Source organism: Ranitomeya variabilis, chromosome 2 (genome assembly GCF_051348905.1).
Source record: "Ranitomeya variabilis isolate aRanVar5 chromosome 2, aRanVar5.hap1, whole genome shotgun sequence".
Lineage (NCBI taxonomy): Eukaryota > Metazoa > Chordata > Amphibia > Anura > Dendrobatidae > Ranitomeya > Ranitomeya variabilis.
In genome coordinates this window covers 441,914,518-441,938,699 of record NC_135233.1, presented here as the reverse complement: position 1 = coordinate 441,938,699, position 24,182 = coordinate 441,914,518, and the positions used below count along the sequence as shown (strand labels likewise).

Below are 24,182 nucleotides of genomic sequence, written 5' to 3'. Positions count from 1 at the left end.
AGACTACAATTACCACATATTGAGAACTTAATGTCTACCCAACCTTTGGCTTTACAAGGGAAGAGAATGTCTACCTCGATTGCAATGATACCCCAACCCAGTGGTCCATTATATCTGTTGAGGTTTCTATGCAGCCTACAAGTACACAAATCTCATCCTCTTTTTCTAATGATACAATATACCAATCATGAGAAATCTAGCATAAAAGCCATATGCACTTTAGAGTGGAAGCGTACTGTATGGGTGGCAGAAGCAGTCCAATGCACTTCTACAAAAAAGTATTTATTTTATAGGGATACAAGCCCCTACATAGTGTAGCAAACCCAGGTAGGACTGGGGTTAAATCCTAGCATTGCAGGTCTTAACCAGATGCACCTGGTTGGCTTTGACTAGGAACCAGGAAATGTGTTCACTTGTGTCAGTCTGGTAGATGTTTAGTAGAGTGGAGTGTGATGAAGCTGGTGAGTGACCAGCCAAAATGTGAGCTGTAGCTGGCAGAGAGACAAGCCAGAGTCTCTCACTAAATGGAGACTGCACAGGTCAGCTAGGAAAGCTGATCAGTCTGTGTGTTGGAACTGCAGAGTAATGTGTGGAAGCTGCAGTCTGTTCAGTGTGAACAGTGCATGGAAATGAACACTTCTGTTTGGAGCTATAGTTCAGGCTGGAGGTGATACTGAGAATGGTAGCGCTGTACCTCTTCTGTGTGTAAAGTTTGCTCCTGTAGAAAGAACTGTAGTCTGTTTGGGTGAGCCTCCACTGACATATCTGCCTGCAGAATGAACTGTTTATTTGCTGTTATAGCTTTGTGCCCAGAAGAGGCTGTTTTTATTTTTTTTACTCCCTTGGAGTTTTATGAAAGTAATAAAGCTGCATGTTTGAACCAAACCCCACTGCCTAGGTGAACACTACCGAATGCCTACTTGAGAGCGTGGATCCATACAATAGCTATACCACTAATACCTGCTGACAGGTTCTCTGTAAGATCTGTCATATCATTTTAATTAGTTGTGAATATATATATATACAGGAGAGCTCACTTGCTTATTTCCTTTGTATGTTGCAGATCAAGTCTTAGTACGTGAGTGTACACCGGAAGCCAATGCTGAATGCGAATGCAAACCCGGGTCTTATTGCATTCCTAACGTATCCTGTGAAATCTGCAGACGATGTTCAAGGTATCGAATAATATGAAAAATATATGAAACCACGAGAGATATGATGCCTTGTAATATGTCACTGACAACAGCAACACTCATAGTCTGTATGCACGCCCGGGGCTTTTCAGAGTAAGCGCTGCTCCATCTGCATCATCCCTTCCTGTCCTGCATTATATGGCGTATGAGAAAGGGTTGTGTAACGTAGAGAAACCCTCTAATTTAAAGCATATCATTGCGGTGCTTATCAAATACCACTTAAACAATATTCACCAACGCTGAGAGCAGTTGGATGATATAACACCACTCATGCTGACAGTAGTGAAACTTAGAGCTCATGGACTCCAATGCAAAAGCTCTAAAGGGGTCCATAATTATTGCAAGTATTTAATAGTATAGGTCTTTTTATATAGGCCAAATGGACTTTTTGGGCCTCTAGGCCCTTTGAAAATGAGGTCATCTACTTATGACCATTCGATATGCATGCTACATTTTTGGCAACTATGTCCGTACGATGCAAAGAGTAGAACTATGGCTCAGTGTTGAAGGAAAGCCTCAGTTGTAACAGGGCGAGCTCCAAAGGGGTTGTGTGGCACCTCTCACTTCCGCATTAAGAGGTGAGTAGCGTTAATGAGGTGAGTTACCAAACAGTATAATGGGTCCCACGTAGCGCTCCATACAGTATAATGGCCCCACATAGTCCTCCATACAGTATGATGGCCTTACATAGTGCTCCATATAGTACAATGGCCACACATAGAGCTCCATACAGTATAATGGGTCCCACGTAGTGCACCACACAGTATAATGACCCCACATAGTTCTCCATACAGTATAATGGCCCCACATAGTGCTCCATATAGCATAAAGGCCCCACATAGTTCTCCATACAGTATAATTGCCCCACATAGTTCTCCATACAGTATAAATGCCCCACATAGTGCGCCATAAAGTATAATCGCCACACATAATTCTCCATTCAATATAATGGCTATGCATAGTCCTCCATACAGTATAATGGCCACGCATAGTGCTCCATACAGTATAATGGGGCCCAGCATTGTCCTGCATACAGAAAAATAGGGCCTACATTAATTTCATGACTTTATCGCACCCGCTGCGCTGGCACATTAGATGCAGAGGGATATTGTCAGCTAACGCTCCCTCCTCCATCATTGCTTTCAACTGTATTGGTATCCAGGATGCTAATACAGTTAAAAGTGCCAAGCCAGGTAGTGCCGGCGTCATGGGCCAAATATACTCACCCTGTGGGCCAGAGTTTGACATGTGTTCTAATGGATGCATAATAACTTCTGATACTACATGTGCCCTGGCAGATATATTCCGATGCAGCATCATCCGCTCCACTCGCATCCTGATGTGGAAGTGAGCCACACCAGACAACCCTTTCAGCAGTGTGCGTGACCATAGTGGATGTTAGATTGCTTTTGTGGAACTAATAATATGCTCACTGTATGATGGTATTATTTGAGCACTTATGGGGGTTTACATTGTGTCTGTGCGACCTAAGACATCACCATGTTTCTCCTAAGGTGTGGTGAAGGTCAACGGATCAAGAATCCATGTACGCCAACTTCAGACACAGTTTGTGAAGACGTTTCTGCAACAGATCCTACCTCAACAAAAGCCAATGTGAACGACCAACCGACCGGTACCGTATACAGTCTGTATTCTGCACCTCTTAGGTCATTCTGGGTCACACTGCAAACTGAGGCTTTTCTATCGCTAAGCTTGGCATCCATGATTTTGGAACAACATCTTATCAGATAGGCGAACCTTCATGTCTGCAAAACAACTGATTCCAAGTGATGAAGTCTCAATGATGACGATCAGTCAAAACAAAAAATTATGTGTTATTTCCAATAATCCCCTTAGGTCTTTGTATCTGGGGAGCAAGGAGTAGGGAGTGCAGCATTATTCCATTGAAAAAAGTGGCCATAGATCTATAGTAAAAGCTAAATAACATATAAAAAAGATGTCCTCTCTTGCCTTACTCTCATGTCTATCCCCATACCAGAAGGCCCAAGTATCTCCCATTATTGCCTCCACCTTGGTACCCCATTTCTCTCATATTAGTACTTCAATGTGTACTTTTAATTTTTTTACATTCACTCAAAGTATTTTTTTATCATTTTTAGTGCTGAAGCCAAATGATTCATTCAATGATGTAACTAAACACAAAGCAAGTAAGTGACAAGGGTATAATCCCGGATATTAATATGTGGGATTGGTAGTTGAAAAGCTTATGGCCCATGGGGGCAAATACAAGAAACCATTGTGAGATCATTCAAGTTGGTGTTTTCTGTTCTGCTCACTCTTGGATGTACTTTTATTGATTTTAGTACCAACTGATCCGCCGGATGACCAAGCCGAATCCCAATTAAGTGAGTAGATAAGATCAAATGCATTAACTACATGTCCAATTCTCGTACACTACTCAGGATAGGTCATGAATGTCTGATCGGTGGGGGTGCGACATTCAGCTATTCTCGGTGTCAGCGCCAGCCAAAACTGTTCAGTTACGGAGCCGCACAGCTCCATTGGCAGTATAGAGACAGCGGCCAAATTCTGCACATTCGCCCGATTGATTTGAATAGGGGGCTGAGGTGCACTTCCCAGCCACGTCCACTATAGACTTGTGTTAAAGTAGCGGACAACCTCTTTAAGAATGACATTGCTCACACTGGACTTAATAAATGGCTCTCTGGAGTACGATGCATCAAATTCATGAATAGGCCACACCACTTAAAAAATTTGGCGCATCTTATCAGTGACGTGTGCGTCCGTGCGCCTCTGCAGAAATTTAACGTTTCTGGCATAAGAAACGCTGCCACTTTTGATGGATTTGGAAAGCGTAGCCTAGCCATGGTTCCTCTTTAGATTTGCCCGTTTTGGCAGAGCTGCCCGAAACTGGCATGAAAACTAAAGGTCGCTAATATTTTTGCACAATGTGAAGTTGTGAAAACATGTTGTGGCTATCAAAAGTGCTTTACTCCAGTTTTCTTATGTAAACACTTTGATGTATCAACTCCATTATCTATTGGATTGTAATTCACTGAAAAGAACGTCAAGTCCAAAAAACGTTACAGAAAAACAGGCCATACTTATCAGTATTGTGCAGAATGGAGTCAGGACCAGAGTGATATATGGGGGAGGCGACACTGGTGCAAAATACTGATGGCAGCTGCCAACCTCCCATCCAGGAGGAGGAGGTGGTTTGTTTTTTCATATTTGTAGGATGCAGTCGAGGTATGTAATGTTGGGGGAGAATTGGGGTGTCCGTCCTTGTGGAGTGCACATAATTAGCCCTGGGCAACCCACCTGATCTAATATTCTGGGCGTCACCTGTACCGGCTCCACCTGTTACCATGGGGGCTTCTGCATCCTGCAGTACGTTGATATTGTGAAGAGGTATTAGTAAGTGTGATCATTTTTTTGTGAGTTCAGTTTTAGGTCGTAGGTTGAGGTCACATGAGCATGGATACTCTCATGCGAGAGAATCAGATCGTTTATAGCCATGACACTCCGATCAAACTATCAGCTTAGTGTGATCCGATTCTCTCGCAGCACAGGTGAGGAGAAGATGGAGGACAAGATTTCTCCATCTTCTCCATTGTGTGAGTCCGCAGAACTCGGACATCCGAGTCCGATGATTTCCATGCACCTATAGACTTAGAATGGCTGCTCGTGATCCTATTTGCGCTCCCACTCTCAGTATGCTGCAACTTTTTTTTTACGTCACAACAGTAAGAGAAAAAAGTCGCAGATCTACACTACCCCATAGAAAAACATTGGTCCAAGTGGTAGCACTCGTCCGATGAATACACTAGTGTGAGCGATCCCTTAGAATGGAAGTTTTTGCTAACTTATGTGCTTTATGGACATTCCCTGTAAACTTTTTACTCAAAACTTTTTTTTTCCTTATTTTACAGACCTCTATATAGCATTACCCATAGCAATTTTTCTCCTAATTATCATCATCATCGTGATTGTTGGATACCTTTGTTACAGAAGTAAGTAATGGTCCTCCGCAGAAATCTTAATGGTTTCTCTACAGGCAGAATTATTTCATGTAGGTTTGTAGATAGAGCAAGATAGATCGATACTAGTAGATTGTGAGCCCTCGCGGGCAGGGTCCTCTCTCCTCCTGTACCAGTCGTGACTTGTATAGTTTAAGATCATTGTACTTGTTTTTTATTATGTATACCCCTCCTCACATGTAAAGCGCCATGGAATTAATTGTGCTATAATAATAAATAATAATAATACTAGGGTAACAACTAGTGATGAGCGAACGTGGTTGGATATCTGAGCATGCCCATGGGCTAACCGAGTGTCTTCAGCGTTCTCGAATATGTTCCAGTCCCCGCGACTGTATGTCTCACAGCTGTTCGACAGCCGTAACACATGCAAGGATTGCCTGTTTTCCGTGTTGCAACTGTCGAACAGCCATGAGACATGCAGTCGCAGGGACTGGAACATATTATTTAAGCACGCCAGAGTCACTCAATTAGCACATGAGCATGGTAACACCTTATCTGAGCATGTTCTCTCATCACTAATGGATAAATAAATGGACAGCAACATGTTTTCTCTACAGTTACAAAACTGTGGTCTTTAATCGAAACATCGCTCGTAAAGCGACGTTTCGATTATTTAAACTATGACCCTTTGTCGTGGCATGAGCTTGCAGTCCAGAGCCAAAAGGTTGCATGTACATAGGGGAACAAAGACCACATTTTTTTCCATTATTGCACATCTGGTGTGCTGCCATTTTTTGCTCTACGTATATGGAGACTTGAATCCTTTACTAAACCTGTTTTGTATAGTCCTGTTATCTCTGTAGATAAATATTAATTGATAGATAGGACATAGATGGAGTTAGATAGGCTTGCATATAATGGCGTTTTCTTACATTTATGAGGCTAAATTCTTAATAAAAATTTGTGTTTGTTTCCTTTTAGGAAAGGCTAATGAAAACAAGGTAAGCAATGTATATTTTGTATATTTCTTATTTTTGCTTTGGGAGGCGAATGATGCATCACCAGGTGCCTGCCAGTATGCAGCAAGTATCATGCTCGCTTCCTCGCCAGCACCTGTCAATGCAATGTCATCACTGCTGCTCGCCTCCTAGAGATAAACCTAGAGAGACATAACTAGGGATGTTCACATCCCTTCGAGAAGTCACTGTTAGGCTACATTCCCACAAAAGTTTTTGGTGAGCATTTTTCGCAGAGTATTTAGAAAAAAATACTAGTGCAAAATTGGAACACAAAATCTGCAACATCAAAAGCTAATCATGGGAGCCAAGTCTTAAAGGTTTGTGTACATGGAATCTTTCTTAGGTGTCTGGAACCCATCTGAAAAAAACAAAAAAAAACTACCAAAAAATGGACTATGTACAGTACAAACCAAAAGTTTGGACACACCTTCTCATTTAAAGATTGTTCTATATTTTCATGACTATGAAAATTGTAAATTCACACTGAAGGCATCAAAACTATGAATTAACACATGTGGAATTATATACTTAACAAAAAAGTGTGAAACAACTGAAAATATGTCTTATATTCTAGGTTCTTCAAAGTAGCCACCTTTTGCTTTGATGACTGCTTTACACACTCTTGGCATTCTCTTGATGATCTTCAAGAGGTAGTCACCGGAAATGGTCTTTCAACAATCTTGAAGGAGTTCCCAGAGATGCTTAGCACTTGTTGGCCCTTTTGCCTTCACTCTGCATTCAGCTCACCCCAAACCATCTCGATTGGGCTCAGGTCTGGTGATCATCTGGCATAGCATCCCATCACTCTCCTTCTTGGTCAAATAGCATTTACACAGCCTGGAGGTGTGTTTGGGGTCATTGTCCTGTTGAAAAATAAATGATGGTTCAACTAAATGCAAACCGGATGGAATAGCATGCCGCTGCAAGATACTGTGGTAGCCATGCTGGTTCAGTATGCCTTCAATTTTGAATAAATCTCCAACAGTGTCACCAGCAAAGCACCCCCACACCATCACACCTCCTCCTCCATGCTTCACGGTGGGAACCAGGCATGTAGAGTCCATCCGTTCACCTTTTCTGCATCCCACAAAGACACGGTGGTTGGAACCAAAGATCTCAAATTTGGACTCATCAGACCAAAGCACAGATTTCCACTGATCTAATGTCCACTCCTTGTGTTCTTTAGCCCAAACAAGTCTCTTCTGCTTGTTGCCTGTCCTTAGCAGTGGTTTCCTAGCAGCTATTTTACCATGAAGGCCTGCTGCACAAAGTCTTTTCTCAACAGTTGTTGTAGAGATGTGTCTGCTGCTAGAACTCTGTGTGGCATTGACCTGGTCTCTAATCTGAGCTGCTGTTAACCTGCGATTTCTGAGGCTGGTGACTCGGATAAACTTATCCTCAGAAGCAGAGGTGACTCTTGGTCTTCCTTTCCTGGGGCGGTCCTCATGTGAGCCAGTTTCTTTGTAGCGCTTGATGGTTTTTGCAACTGCACTTGGGTACACTTTCAAAGTTTTCCCAATTTTTCGGACTGACTGACCTTCATTTCTTAAAGTAATGATGGCCACTCGTTTTTCTGTACTTATTTTTTCTTGCCATAATACAAATTCTAACAGTCTATTCAGTAGGACTATCAGCTGTGTATCCACCAGACTGATGGTCCCAACCCTATTTATCAGGTAAGAAATCCCACTTATTTAACCTGACAGGGCACACCTGTGAAGTGAAAACCATTTCCGGTGACTACCTCTTGAAGCTCATCAAGAGAATGCCAAGAGTGTGCAAAGCAGTCATCAAAGTAAAAAGTGGCTACTTTGAAGAACCTGGAATATAAGACATATTTTCAGTTGTTTCACACTTTGTTGTTAAGTATATAATTCCACATGTGTTAATTCATAGTTTTGAAGCCTTCAGTGTGAATTTACAATTTTCATAGTCATGAAAATACAGAAAAATCTTTAAATGAGAAGGTGTGTCCAAACTTTTGGTCTGTACTGTATATATTCCCAACAATGTAAAACATTGTACTGGGCATATGCTCTATATTTTTTTACTTTTCTTGGCTTCCAAATTTGTGACATAACAAAAAAAAGTGACCTGTCCATTCTCCTGGCCAATAACTATCAATACATACAATTAAAAAAAAAAGTTGCTTCAACAAAAAGCCTGTGTCTTTTTCAGAAAAAAACTGTCTACCATGGGCACATACCCTTATGGGTGCAGCTTGTGCGGTGGTACGGTGTTGCACGCTCGGGGTGTTATGTTGCACACCATTTGCTTCCTTGTCAATTGCATCCTCCATTTATTTTAATACAGAACTCTCTCCTTGGCATCATTCAGAACAGTGAAAACACATCGTTAGATTCCATCCGTACCGAGGATAAAAATCCCAAAGAAGAGGAACTCCCCCCGGAACACCAACCGCTGGTGACGCCTGTATGTTTCCTGTGTAGAAGTTCTTGTAATTGTTACGTGTGTCATGTGCCTGCTCCAGAAGCCGTATCTTATCCTTTTCCAAGCAGATGGTTGTGAGGAAGGACAGATAAAGCCCCCCTAACAGTAATATCACATGCTCCTTCCCAGTGTGGAAAGTACCCGCTGGTAATTATACTCACAGTCCCCTACATCAGGAGCTGCTGCAGATTGTGCAATGATTGTTACCTACAATCCCATTTTATAAGAGAACCCTGATCACAAAAAAACAAATAGCTTTAAAGGGAACCTGTCACCCCCAAAATGGAAGTTGAGCTAAGTCCACCGGCATCAGGGACTTATCTACAGCATTCTGTAATGCTGTAGATAAGCCCCCGATGTATCCTGAAAGATGAGAAAAAGAGGTTAGATTATACTCACCCAGGGGCATTCCCGCTGTGGTGGGCGTTGCGGTCCGGGGCCTCCCATCTTCTTATGATGACGTCCTCTTCTTGTCTTCACGCCGCAGCTCCGGCGCAGGCATACTTTACCCTGTTGAGGGCAGAGCAAAGTACTGCAGTGCGCAGGCGCCGGGCCTCTCTGACCTTTCTCGGCGCCTGCGCACTGCATTACTTTGCTCTGCTCTCAACAGGGCAGACAAAGTACGCCTACGCCCGAGCCGCAGCGTGAAGACCAGAAGAGGACATCATCGTAAGAAGATGGGAGGCCCCGGACCGGGATGCCCATCGGAACCGGACCGCAGCGGGAACGCCCCTGGGTGAGTATAATCTAACCTCTTTTTCTCATCTTTCAGGATACATCGGAGGCTTATCTACAGCATTACAGAATGCTGTAGATAAACCCCTGATGCCGGTGGGCCTAGCTCAACTTCCATTTTGGGGGTGACAGGTTCCCTTTAAAGGGTTATTACCCTCTTGAAATAAATATGCATTGAATGATAGAGCTTGTAAATACAAGGAGTCTTGCAATTTACTGCTTATTGAAATGTTCAACCATTCCTGACATATTACCACTTTTCTTTGTTTACAACTCATTGCCTTGGATGCCGACCACCGCCGCTAGACAGCAGAACGTGCAGTGCTTACAAGCTGATTTTTGTTGCACCTGTAAGTGCTGTTTTCAAGATGGTCAGGATCACTGGAGTTCACTGATAGCGTCTAGTCCTGGCCAGCTTCAGTGCAGTGCTTACAAGCGAGACAGCGGCGGTGGTCGGTCTCCTAGGCAACAAGTTGTAAACACACAAATAAGTGTTAATATCTGAAGAACGGCTGCAAATTTTAATAAGAGGTAAATTGCAAAAGTGCTTGTTTTTACAAGATTTATCCAACAATATCCATCTATGAAGATGAGAATAACCGCTTTAATGCATGAGGGAACCTGTCAAGAAGTGCTCAGTATAAATGCAGCACCTCTACAGGAGAGGAGCATTACATGGTTATTATTTAGGTTAATGAGCTGTCTGTGCAATACAGGTCCTCAAAGAGAGGAAGACTTTCCTTATAGCTGCTCTCTACTTCTGTAACCTATGAGGGACGTGGAGAACTTTGGCCTTTCAAGAGTCGGCACATTTTTTTCAAGGCTGCTTTCCCAGAGACAGACATTATTTTACTTTTCCACCAACATAAATACTGTATGTAATATATTGACTTCCTCTTTATGTGTCTTAACTTTCCAGGAAACTGCGAGAATCGAACAGCAGATTCATCAGATGGCAGCTCCCTGTTTAGTGGGAGCTCAGAGGGAACCTGTGAAGAACCACGAGTCTCCGGAGGGTGATGTGCAGTATGAAGAAAGCCCACAAGTGGGAGAAGTGAGTACATAATCAATATAGCTCCTCATAATTCACAATTCCATAATTCTTTGGAGGTGGTAGTGGCTCTGTTACCTCTTGGGCTTCTGTACAGCTGCACAGGTTGCACCAATGGTAGATCCTCCCCTGAGCAATGGTAGATCCGCCACTGAGCAATGGTAGATCCGCCTGAGGAGGTCATTTCCAACCTGCGACCCTTAGGCTACTGCACAAATACAACTTCCATTCCAGCTCACAACAGCTGGAGAACCACTGGTCTTAGACCATTGCTCTAAACTGATAAGGAGATGCCTAGAATTCATTAAAAATTTTCCTTAGCGGCATCCACTATATGGCACATGTGAACAAAATGGATTGTATGGAGCCGGCTCAGGAGCTGAGCTTGCTCCATACCTGGCAGATGATGGCTGTGTTATACAAGTAACACCTGCCTGTAGTTGCCAAAACAAGTCTGATCCCATCAGTGCAACCTCTTAGATGCCGCAGTCAATGGTGACCAAACACCTAAGCGGTTAAATAGAGTGGGACCTGCTAAGAGTGCTGATAGATGTTCATGGCAGCTAGGTAGGGCCTAGTGAGGGCCTCATGTGAGCCATGTTAGTACTTCAATTTAACCACGCAACATGCACAGTTATAAAAGAGGACAGAGACTGCACAAATTTCTGCAATATAGAAATATTATGGTGTATTATAGCACAGGACAAAAGCATCGAGTGCATGTTCAAGTTCCCTATTAAAACTAAAAAAAGTTAACAAAATATTTAAAATAAAAACTCAAAACTAGAACATTTTAATCACTTTTTTTCCCATTTGTTACATACAAAATCTAAACAATAGACAAACAAAATTTTGATATCACTGCGCCTGTAGCTACTAAAACATGGTGTAATTTATCATGCATGTTTAAGAGAATCTGTGAGTAGGATTAACCCTTCTAAGCCATCTACACGTGTACGAAAGTCACAGAAAGTTGAATAAAGTGATACCTTGATATCTGTGATCTGATGTCTTATTCCAGAGAAATCCACATTTTTCTTAATATACTGTATAAATGAACTGTTAAGATCTATGGGTTGGTCATAGATCTCCCAGAGAATCTGCTCCAGAGCATATTTTAAATGAAAGACGGGATGAGAAATGTAGATCAGAAGAGCAGACTGTCAGTCATTACATGTCCCACACTGATATTGCCCCCTTTCATTTAAAATAAGCTATGGAGGCAGATTCTCTGGAAGATCTATGTTCGGCCCATAGACCTTAACAGAGCATTTACATATTCAGAAAAATGTGGATTTCGGAAGAAAACATCGGCTAACAGATATGAAAGTAGGGTTAATAAAACTATCAGTCAGTACTGATCTTTATTTTTTCCTTTTTGCAGCCTTGCAAACTCTGTGACAAACTGCAGCCATGTGATACGCGTAAGTATGAGATAACATGCATTTGTGTTCTTTGGCGCTTTTACCTGTAAGCATCTGTAAGTGGCACTCTGACAGCTTGTCTGCTGAAAGTATTTGGTGTGCCGCCTGCTCGAACGGCCGGCATCATGCACCTTTTGAACTCAACTCTACATAAAAGTTACCATCAGCATGAGCCATTGTGACAAAACTGGAACATCTAGTCTAATTCTTAACTGCCCCATTTGAGTTTAGATACCTTTACTGTATAGTTTTACTTGCCTACTACTTTCAGAGCTGGACTTAGCTGGAGCATGACTATGACCGCTACTACCCCGGTTCAGACTAATGGTTGTATATCCTTTCGGAGACCCAACTAATATGGATACAGAATGAGCCCATTGAGCAGATTTCAGAATGCAGCGCTAACATTTTGATATCAGGGGGACTTGTGTTGTATACTGTATGTACAGTGCCTTGAGAAAGTATTCGGCCCCCTGGAACTTTTCAACCTTTTCCCACATATCATGCTTCAAACATAAAGATACCAAATGTAATTTTTTGGTGAAGAATCAACAAGTGGAACACAATTGTGAAGTTGAACAAAATGTATTGGTTATTTTACATTTTTGTGGAAATTCAAAAACTGAAAATTGGGGCGTGCAATATTATTCGGCCCCTTTACTTTCAGTGCAGCAAAGTCACTCCAGAAGTTCATTGTGGATCTCTGAATGATATAATGTTGTCCTAAATGCCTAATGATGATAAATATAATCCACCTGTGTGTAATCAAGTCTCTGTATAAATGCACCTGCTCTGGGATAGTCTCAGGATTCTGTTTGAAGCACAGAGAGCATCATGAAGACCAAGGAACACAACAGGCAGGTCCGTGATACTGTTGTGGAGAAGTTTAATGCCGGATTTGGATGCAAAATGATTTCCAAAACTTTAAACATCCCAAAGAGCACTGTGCAAGTGATCATAATGAAATGGAAGGAGTATCATACCACTGCAAATCTACCAAGACCCAGCCGTGCCTCTAAACTTTCATCTCAAACAAGGAGAAGACTGATCAGAGATGCAGCCAAGAGGCCCATGATAACTCTGGATGAACTGCAGCGATCTACAGCTGAGGTGGGATAGTCTGTCCATAGGACAACAATCAGTCGTACACTGCACAAATCTGGCCTTTATGGAAAAGTGGCAAAAAGAAAGCCATTTCTCAAAGATATCCCTAAAAAATGTTGTTTGAAGTTTGCAACAAACCACCTATGAGACACACCAAACATGTGGAAGAAGGTGCTCTGGTCAGATGAATCCAAAATCGAACTTTTTGGCAACAATGCTTAACGATATGTTTGGCGTAAAGGCAACACAGCTCATCGCCCTGAATACCCCATCCCCACTGTCAAACATGGTGGTGGCAGCATCATGGTTTGAGCCTGCTTTTCTTCATCAAGGACAGGGAAGATGGTTAAAATTGATGGGAAGATGGATGGAGCCAAATACAGGACCATTCTTGATGAAAACCTGTTGGAGTCTGCAAAAGACCTGAGACTGGGACGGAGATTTTTCTTCCAACAAGACAATGATCCCAAACATAAAGCAAAATCTACAATGGAATGGTTCACAAATAAACGTATCCAGGTGTTAGAATGGCCAAGTCAAAGTCCAGACCTCAATCCAATCGAGAATCTGTGGAAAGAGCTGAAAACTGCTGTTCACAAACGATCTCCATCAAACATCACTGAGCTCGAGCTGTTTGCCAAGGAAGAATGGGCAGGAATTTCTCTCGATGTACAAAACTGATAGAGACATACCCCAAGCGACTTGTAATCACAGCAAAAGGTGGCGCAACAAAGTATTAAGTTAAAGGGGCTGAATAATATTGCACACCCCACTTTTCAGCTTTTGAATTTCCACAAAAATGTAAAATAACTAATAAATTTCGTTCAACTTCACAATTGTGTTCCACTTGTTGTTGATTCTTCACCAAAAATTTACATTTGGCATCTTTATGTTTGAAGCATGATATGTGGGAAAAGGTTGAAAAGTTCCACGGGGCCGAATACTTTCGCAAGGCACTGTGTGAAAATACAAACCGAAAAGCTAAATATTGTACAACCCCAATTTCCCAAAATTTGGAACAATGTGTAAAATGTAAAGAAAACAAGGATGCGAAGATTTGGGAAACTCTTATCCCATATTTTATTCACAGAAGAACATAGGGCACAGATCAAAAGTTGAACGTTGGACATTTTTCAATATAATTTGAAAAAAAATTATCATTTAGAAATTGATGGCAGTGACAAAGCTAAAAAAAAAGATGTGCCTGGGCCATGTCCACCATTGTGTAGCATCCGTTCTTTTCACAACAGTCTGTAAATGTTGAGGAAATTAAGAGAAAATTGCTGGAGTTTTGGGAGAGGAATGTTGTCCCATTCTTGTCTGATGTAGGATTCTCGCTGCTCCACAGTTCGGGGTCTTTGACGGACAGGGCCGGACTTAGCCCAAAAGGCGCCCTGTGCGAGACTGCAGGACGGCGCCCCCCCCCCCTCCAAACTTTGAAAGAAAACAATAACTCTTTAATATTCACAACAACACGTTTACTTAGAAAACTTGTGTTTCCCTGCAAAACACTTGAAGAAACACTAATATTGCAATAACGGGAATTATAAAGTGCTTTAAAGCGGACCAAAAGGAAAAAATTACGCTTGGTCCAAAGCCATATGGGCTGACAGCCAATCAGAGTGCAGAGCGGCGGCCTGCAAGGCCAAACACCGCCACACCATGACCAGATGACATATTACCACCACAGTGATCGAATAATATCAAATACAAGGAACGAATACCACAACATCATGACCAGACCACATATTACCACCACATAGTGACTGAATACTACAATACTGATCAATAATAAAAAAAACCACAATACTATCACCATAAGTGCCATTATACACAGGAGATCTGTACTTAGTATGCAGCGTCTGTGTATAGGTAATACAGTGATCACCGGTGACATACACAGGACCTCAGTATATAGTATACAGTGTATAGTGTCAGTGTATAGGTAACACACTGACTCACCAGTGACATCTCTAGGTGAAGTCCTTCATCTTTCATCCCACACAGACCGCCATCACTTCATCCAGCCAGGACTCGTCTCTGCAGGAAATAACACAGTTATCTCGAGTTCCACTTGCAGAACACATTACTTAATTTTCCCAACTTCTACATTACACCACATGAAGAAGGCGACATAGTGTCACTCTACACAGTAATAGGACCGCCCCTCCATTTAAAACAGTATACTCAAAAAATAAAATAAATACATCACTGCAGTAATAATATCCCTTAATTAGCCCCTATGGTAATAATATTCGCCATCCTGGCCCCCGTGTGTCTCATTCCTGGCGTCAGCCATATATTCTCCCATCCTGCCCTAATGAGTATCTATCCTGCCCCATATGATCTTCCCATCCTGCCCCATCTGTCTCCATCGTATCCATCCTGCCCCATCTGTCTCCAATCCTGCCTCCAGTGTCTCCAGTCATGACGCCATGTCTGTCATCCTGCCCCGTGTCTCCATTCTGCCCCTGTGTCAAGCATTCTGCCCGTGTCCAGCATTCTGCACCAGTGTCCAGCATTCTGCACCAGTGTCCAGCATTCTGCACCAGTGTCCAGCTTTCTGCCCCTGTGTCCAGCTTTCTGCCCCCTGTGTCCAGCTTTCTGCCCCAGTGTCCAGCTTTCTGCCCCAGTGTCCAGCGTTCTGCCCCCGTGTCCAGCGTTCTGCCCCCGTGTCCAGCGTTCTGCCCCAGTGTCCAGCGTTCTGCCCCAGTGTCCAGCGTTCTGCCCCAGTGTCCAGCCCGTGTCCAGCGTTCTGCCCCCGTGTCCAGCGTTCTGCCCCAGTGTCCAGCGTTCTGCATCAGTGTCCAGCGTTCTGCCCCAATGTCCAGCGTTCTGCCCCCGTGTCCAGCTTTCTGCCCCAGTGTCCAGCTTTCTGCCCCAGTGTCCAGCTTTCTGCCCCAGTGTCCAGCTTTCTGCCCCAGTGTCCAGCTTTCTGCCCCAGTGTCCAGCGTTCTGCCCCCGTGTCCAGCGTTCTGCCCCCGTGTCCAGCGTTCTGCCCCAGTGTCCAGCGTTCTGCCCCAGTGTCCAGCGTTCTGCCCCAGTGTCCAGCGTTCTGCCCCAGTGTCCAGCGTTCTGCCCCCGTGTCCAGCGTTCTGCCCCCGTGTCCAGCGTTCTGCCCCAGTGTCCAGCGTTCTGCCCCAGTGTCCAGCGTTCTGCCCCAGTGTCCAGCGCTCTGCCCCAGTGTCCAGCGTTCTGCCCCAGTGTCCAGCGTTCTGCCCCAGTGTCCAGCGTTCTGCCCCAGTGTCCAGCGCTCTGCCCCCCCTGTGTCCAGCGCTCTGCCCCCCCCTGTGTCCAGCTTTCTGCCCCGTCTCCAGCTTTCTGCCCCAGTGTCCAGCTTTCTGCCCCAGTGTCCAGCATTCTGCCCCAGTGTCCAGCGTTCTGCCTCCCTGTGTCCAGCTTTCTGCCCTGCCCCCCCCTCCCGATCGCCGCTCTCAATAATAATTAAAAAAAAAAAACAAGTTCTTCTTACCTGACCGCGATCCTGCTCTATCTGCTTATCGGTGGGGGCGGCCATCTTCCTGAGGCCGCGCGTGCGCAGGTGGAGTGCTCTGCTGCCCGGGGCTTCAGGAAAATGGCCGCGGGATGCCGCGCATGCGCAGATGGAGATCGTGGCGGCCATTTTTCTGAAGCCGAGAAGCGAACAGCCAGGTAAATTCTGCGCCGCCGGCGACCCGCCCCCCCGCATTGTGCCGCCCCCCGCATTGTGCCGCCCCCTTCCTACGCCACTGCCAGGGGGGGCCCGATGACCGGGGGCGTGGTAACCGGAACGCTGGCAGATGGAAATTTTAGAAAACGGCTGCCCCGTACCGGGTCGTACCGGCTGAATCCCACCCCTGATTTTGATGTAATGTGACATTAATCTGCTGAGCTCAATAAATGCGCCCCTTGTATGCTAACGAGCCTTGGCGCCCTGTGCGGCCGCACAGGTCGCACAGGGCAAAGGCCGGCCCTGTTGACGGATTTTTAATTTCATAATGTTTTTGATTGGTGAAAGTTCCGGACTGCAGGCGGCCGATTAATCACCCAAACTCTTCTTCTGGGTAACTGTGCTGTAGTGATGGATGACGTATGTAGTTTACCATTGTCTTTCTGAAATATGCAAGGTCCCTGAAAAAGATATTGTCTGGATGGATCATAAGATGCACTAAAACCTCTATATAATGCTCAGTATTGATGGAGCCTTTCATGTGTAAGCCGCCCATTTCATAGACACTAATGCAGCCCCAACCATCAGAGATGCAGAACTGTGTGCTGCAACAAGCTGGATGGTCCCTCTCCTCTTGAGTCCGCAGGACATGGCGTCTGTGGTTTCCATAAAAATAAATAAATTTCAGATTTTTATTCTTTTTACCACAGATCATTTTTCCATTTTCCCGCATTCTGTTTTAAATGAATTTTGGAGCAGAGAAGACAGCGGTGTTTCTGGATTGTGCTGATATTCTTCTCCTTCACATGATAGAGCTATAACTTGCCTTTGTATACTGCACGGTGATCTGTTCATAGACAGTGATTTCTGAAAGTATTCCACAGCCCATGCAGTGATTTGCATGACCGAATAAAGCCTGTTTTTATTACAGTGCCACCTTAGTGCTCTTAGATCATTCATTGTTGCCCATTGGCCTTGTCCCTTGTGCTCATGGATTTCTTCCCAATCTCTTAAATTTTTGATGACATTATGTAGTGTAGATTATGGGATATTCAAAATGTTTGCAATTTTACATTGAAAAACATTTTTGTGAAATTGTTCTACAATTTTTAGATGCAGTTGTTTACAGATTGGTGACCTCTGACCATCTTTGCTTCTGAGAGACTCTGCCTCTCTAACATAATCTTTTTATGCGCACTCGTGACTTAGTTTAAATTTGACCCTCCGGCTGCTTTTCTTTAGTATCACTTACTGTTCCAGCCTTTTCCAAATTTTTAAAGGTGTGCTGCTGCCATAAATTTCTAAATCAGTTATTTTTTGAATATCTGACATTCAGCTTCTGATCTGTGTTCTATGTTCTGTTGTGAATAGAATATGGCCATAGAAGATTTTAACATCACTGCATTCTTGTTTTCTTTTTACACAGTGTCCCAACATTTTTTTTTAGATTTGAGGTTGAAGTGAATTTGCATGTAGTAAAATAAAAAACTTGTTTTTTGTTGTGTTTTTGTTTGTTAATTATTTACAGATTGTTGTTTTTTTTGTCTTTTTCAGAGTGGTCGGAATTTATCTATAGTGTGATTAATAATGTGGATCAGAAAAACATAACTCAACTTGCCCGAAAGTTGCATCTCTCTAGAAATACAATCAATCAAATATCAAATGATAATTCTAATGACTGTAGAGAACGCAGCTATCAGTTATTCGAGAAATGGAGGGAGCAAAGTGGCAAACGGGCCTCTATGAAAAATGTACTGAAACAGCTAGATGATATGGATCTAGGGGGATGCCGTGAAAATATTGTAAATGATTTAAGAACTAAAAAAATTCCTATGAATTAGTACAAATCAGAAATTTCTGGTTTGCTTCACTGGGACCAAAAGCCTCTGATGTTCATTGGCTTAGTCACTTGGGTGCATTTATATGGCTCCTTTACTTAATCTGCCCGTAGCCTTCATACGGCAGTAGTATAGGGCCTTTTATTAGAAGTGCCTCCTAGCTAGGTGCAACCCAAAATAGTAACTACAGGAAAAAAGATCAGAAGCGAGTAACTGTTCCTGCTCCTGATCTCAGTGCCTTATTGCACGGTGCTCGATAAGTACTATTGTTTATTTGGTATATGTATGTTTTAAAGGGATTGTATTCCCATGCAGACAACTGGATATAAGTTTGTTGATGTTTTACAGTGTAAGTTATGGAGCTAAATCTTTTTCAAGGCTGCCGTGATTACACATTAAGTGGACTCAGGCTTTAGGAAGCCACGCCCCCGAGCTTATCAAGCCCCACCCCTGCTTATCTTCATCCAGCTGCAGCAATGTGAACATTGATTACCTCGTCACTTGGTTGGGAATAGGAGCAAACACAAAAGATAGTGACGTGGGAGAATACAAAGAGGAAACATAAGAAAAGGATGCAGTGACTTTTAATGTATTCTAAAGGTGTGACCTCTTGTGTTGTAGATATTGTTTTATTTTTATGCCATGAAGTGTTTTATACAATATCTTGCAATTTTTTAGTATAGTAATTTTTTTTACTATTCTTGTAAATTCAGGGCTTAAAGGGAAACAAACAATTTTGCTAAAAGAAGTTCTATGGCAGAGATACGTTACTCGATGCGATACCACTTTTGCTTAGTTTTGTGGTCGGTGCCTAGTGAAATGACGTCATTTCACAAAGATGAAAGCCACAAAGAGTTCTTGTGACTCAAACTTGATGCTATAAGCATTATACCATAGATGTTAGTGGTGTTTTAGGGCACTATTGTTGTTTTTTTTTCCCCAAGACGCTATGATATAGATCATATTTGTCATGATCGGATGGTTGATTGCGTCTGTAAAAAAAAAAAAACAAGAAGAAACAAGAAAATTAAAGGGGAAATATCCACTAAGGGCTTCAGAAGTTGGAGGTGTAACTTTGGACTCAGTGTAGTATTTGTAGCAAGGCCCCACACCTGCCATTTATAATACTGGTGTCTTTGACAGCACAGGGGTCTCCCCAGGCACCAAGGCCAGGTGGGACTGCTACCTCTACAGCCCTTATAGCTCTGCCCTTGGAATTCTGTAGAGTTGTCGAAGCCCTTCTGCGCTACTGAAATTTCCATCACTGCAAGCTACTGAATTAAGGTGGAGTTTCCCCCTTTAGATCATGAAGGCTGTGTTTTCCAGATTTCTTCCAGAATCTGTGATACGTTGGAATGAAGCATGCCAAATGAACGAAAATGTATTATTATTCCGTTTATTGGTATTTATGCCAGCAAGCATCAGTGTATAACTAATGATCAAGCGCTGGATGCATTGTTAGAGCATTCTGTAATGTACAACTTACGGGATGTAACTTCGTCTTTAAGGTGCACCCTCGATCCACACAGAAAATGGAGGTAGCCAAACAAAACTCTGTAAACTATCCACTAGGTGACAAAACACTGCGGAGACAATAAGGTTTACAAACAGATATTGTATATTGGCGCACGAAAGATTCCTCCCATCATGTTGATCGGAGTTTTACAATGGGAGGTCGATGATTTCTATACTGATGACCTAAAAGAAAATTATCAATAGACAAGGATTGCTTTGGGGTTTTCACGTATTTATAATCACCCTACATTTAAAATAACAATATTATGTCCGTACTGACTGGGAGGGTAGTAGAGAAGAAGCTTCGGCAGCGGCGGTGCAGTGTAATGTCTGTAAAATAGTAGCAACCAGTGGAAGTTCTTCGTAGGTACTAAAAATTCTGGACACTATTGGAAGAAGAAATTAAATATTGCTGCCATAAGTAAAAATAGAAGTTTCTCGTTAAAGGTTGTCAGTCCACAAAAGGTCTTCCTTGCTTACTGTGAAGTGACAGGCAGAAGGCCCTTGACTTCTGTTCATTCTCGCACGATTGCTTCTTCCTCTGTAATAAATGGGAAGACTTTGACAATCTTGCGTTTTGTGTGCACTTACAGAGAGCGCACTAGAGAAGAAGTCCAGAAAGGCAAATACTGCTTCTACAAAGCCTGCCCAACCAAGACGGAAGAATATGGCGTTGCCTTTTGTATACTAACCACAGGCAGCATAATGACACTGCTGTCACTATTAAGTTATAGTAATATAATATTAAAAAAAGGGATTTTTTTAAATTAAAGGGTTATTCTTATCTTTAGGAGAGCAGCTCTTCTCTGCCTCCTGGCTTCCTACAATCAGAGATGCTTCTGAAAATTGACAGTTTGGCCAGCGGCATGCTCGGACCAAACTGCAAACTAGCAGAGGTAACTTTACCTCTGCAGCATCGTAGGAACGCAGAAGCACAGAAACAAGCTGGATCCGGTGATCCGACCAGCTTCAGAGCAGCGCTTACAAGCTCTATAGCAAAGTGTTTGCAAATGTGCACTCCTTGCCAAGGAAACCGGGCCACCACTGATAAGACTGCAGAGGTGGCCAGTAATCTAAGGAATGAGCAGCAAAAAAAACAGAATTAAACATTTTAATGAGCTGTAAATCTCAACGTTGAGTGTTTTTTACAAGCGCTTTGCAATTTTACCAATTTATGATCGTGAGACCGCCCCTTTAAGGCTGTTATATATAGTCTTCAAACTGTCTTCCTTGATGATCAAATGCTTAATTAAAAGTAGACTTTGTCTATTGTTCTTCTCATGAAATAGAAAAACTATAATAATGTCCTTTAGTTTTGTTATTTCACTGTGTGCACCAACTGGAAGTGCACTAGAGATGAAGCTGAACAGGACAAATGTCACTTGTACAGGCCCTGTCCAACTAATATACAGTATACTCAATGTGCTGAAATGTGTTTCATTTTCACAATAGGCACGATAATTCGTGAGAGGACTATAAAGATTTGTTAACTGTATGCACTAACCAGAAGTGCACTAGAGAAGAAGCCAGAAAACTGTCCAGAATTAAATTAAATGTTCACCTTTGAGGACATTTTTTTTTCTTCAATGCATGAATTTTTTTCTTAGAAATTTTTTTTTTATTGGATTTGATTAAAAATTTAGCATTTTTGCCTTCTATAGCCTCAGTGTGGCAGAATGAGTTATCTGAGAATCCGTCAGTGAGCTCGTTTTAAAGGGCGACTTTATAACTCCTTTAGGCTACGTTCACATTTGCGTTGTGCGCCGCATCGGCGACGCAACACACAACGCAAATGTAAACGCATGCACAACGCAGCGTTTTGTGACGCATGCGTCCATTTTTGCATGGTTTTGGGCGCAGAAAAAAATGCAACTTGCTGCGTCCTCTGCGCCCTGACGCATGCACCACAGTGACGCATGCGTCACAAAACGCAAGTGCAACGCATGTCCATGCGCCCCCATGTTAAATATAGGGGCGCATGACGCATGCGGCGACGCTGCAGCGCCCGACGCTGCGGCGCAGAACGCTAATGTGAACGTAGCCTTATCCCTCATTTTCTTTTCCTTGCAGCTGATTTATGACCACAGATCACATCAAAGTTGAATTTACAGAGAAATAAAAGAGCCTGTAAAAGTCAAACGGTGCAATTTTTTTAATGGGACCCAATTGCAAAAATGATTTTTAGTTCAAAGTACATGCATTTAAGTAAAAAAAAAAAGAAGGGGGGGTGGACAACTATTTAATTCACGCGAAGAAAGAGTGTGCATTCCTAGTCCTCCGTTAACATGATGATGACTACCTCCACTGTGTGCATGTAGGGAGGACTGTAAAGTGCACTGTCTGAAATCAGTATATCATGGATGCTGAGATATGAATTGTGGTTTTGCTGCTGTTATTCTCTGTGTACGTTATTTAAAAAAAAAATGTAATTTATGTATTTATTTCTATTTATTTTTTTATGACATTTGCACATCACAGAGAAAATTCATCAGGGAAATGTGAAATTTCTTGCCTCATCCTCTTCCTGATGTGTACTATTAAAAAAAAAAATGGTTACTATTGCCCCAGCGACCATCTTATTTCAAAGGTGCCCTATGAATTTGCACCAATGACAATACCTCCGAAGATCTGAATGCACACTTGTGGGACATTGACTTGCTCCCGATTTGCCCCGGAGGTATATATAAAAAAACCAGGACAGTTCGGAGATCAATGTCGTGTGCAATCAGAGTGATTGACAGATCCATGTCAGTCAGTCGCTGCTACCGGGGTCAAGCAAATATTAGCCTTTTAGAGAGCCGGCAGGCGGTTTATTGGATTTTCCCTTTAAGCACTTTCTGTGATATGAAAAAAAAGTATATATTTTATGATATATAATTGCACATCCTACAGCTCTTCATCCCGCACAGAAAGTATTTGTACATATATTTTTTTGTTACATTTGTTCGATATGAAGGAGGAGAGTGAACGACCGCACACAAAGCCTCCGAATGAAGTGGAAGGATTGTACATCGCAGCCAATCAGAAGTCAGTTTTCATTTTCTAATTTGCCCTGGAGTATTAAAACGTGGTTTCTGATTGGCTGCTTTGGCCAAGACGGTCTTCTGATCTTGGGCTGCTGTGTGGTCTTACACGTGGAGTGCTGCCGTCTAATAATATAAGATGAGTGAACTGTGGGCTTTTTTATGTCAGCTGCTGTTTGTTTCATATATTTGTCTTATTACGTTTTCATGTCTTGTAAACTTGAAATGTAAATTTTAAGGGCCATGTCCGCATGACGTCTTTTACAGGTGGGCCGCCTCCAAAACCCACCTGAACAAGTGTATTTGTTTAATAAAATTAAGATGAAACCAAAGCAGAACTTTGTGCTTTTGATTTCAGTCACTAATTTTTTGGAAACTAAAAGTTATGGACCTCGTCTCTAACAACTTTCCGTGTCGCCCAAGTCAAACAATCAGGGTTTAGTTTCCATTTCCTCAAAGGCTGCACATTGATTGGTTGTGGTGGGGACATGTCCAACCCCCGAAGATCCCAATTTTGTAGATCCATCCCATTCGGGGCAGGAGTTGCGTTAACCTTACCCCACACACTCTTTTTAGAATTTTCCAAGATTTTAATTGTGTTTTGAGAAGCCTACCAGGGACTGCCAATCCGAGGCCGGTCCCAGTTGGCTTCTTCTTGACCCGCTCCGCTAGACTGTTAGATCCTTTCCTAAATACACAGGGAGAGACTTGTCAGTCTTCGGAAGATAAGAAACCACCTCAGACCGGTCTCGGACTAGTCATACAAGGTGACAAGGGTATAAAAGTATGTTTTCTCTAAAATATTACATGGAAGCCACACTTTAATTAATACTGCTCGTTGTTCAGACAGACTGATTTCCGTTTTGCATCTTCAGACCCCATTGACTTATATTGCTAGTCATTGGGGTTCAGTCGAGGTTTCATTCACTTTAAGTCACATTCTGCAGTATTGCTGCAGTCAAAAATAACCGAAACCTTGACAGAACCCAAGGAGCACAAAACGGTGAACACAAAACCTGACATTTTACCATATCCCAAATGGAGGGAAGTGATAGTTAAAAGGTAACTGTCACAGGTTCCTTCTCCGGTATCACACAATCAACAGAGCAAGAGAATAGTGAACAATTCCAGAACCTTTACTTAGGCAAAAACACGAAAGGTCCATATACGATCCACCACACAAAGGATAAAAATATTCCAGAACACAAATGCCGT

At 42.7% G+C, this 24,182-nt stretch overlaps 1 protein-coding gene across 2 annotated transcripts in view; it reads left to right on the top strand.

Moving 5' to 3' along the window:
• Positions 1-22,610, top strand: part of LOC143806506 (uncharacterized) — a 48,105-nt gene extending 25,495 nt beyond the window's left edge. Inside the window, exons 4-13 of one of the 2 annotated variants that reach the window (XM_077287119.1) lie at positions 1,064-1,175; positions 2,708-2,826; positions 3,314-3,361; positions 3,518-3,559; positions 5,108-5,188; positions 6,140-6,159; positions 8,515-8,610; positions 10,283-10,417; positions 11,799-11,838; positions 18,146-22,610. In XM_077287119.1, coding sequence (XP_077143234.1) covers positions 1,064-1,175; positions 2,708-2,826; positions 3,314-3,361; positions 3,518-3,559; positions 5,108-5,188; positions 6,140-6,159; positions 8,515-8,610; positions 10,283-10,417; positions 11,799-11,838; positions 18,146-18,432 — 980 coding nt within the window. In that variant the 3' untranslated portion in view covers positions 18,433-22,610. Of the gene's footprint in view, positions 1-1,063; positions 1,176-2,707; positions 2,827-3,313; positions 3,362-3,517; positions 3,560-5,107; positions 5,189-6,139; positions 6,160-8,490; positions 8,611-10,282; positions 10,418-11,798; positions 11,839-18,145 lie in introns of both variants that reach the window. The other variant, XM_077287118.1, reaches the window with a different exon arrangement.
• The last annotated feature ends 1,572 nt before the right edge of the window (positions 22,611-24,182 follow it).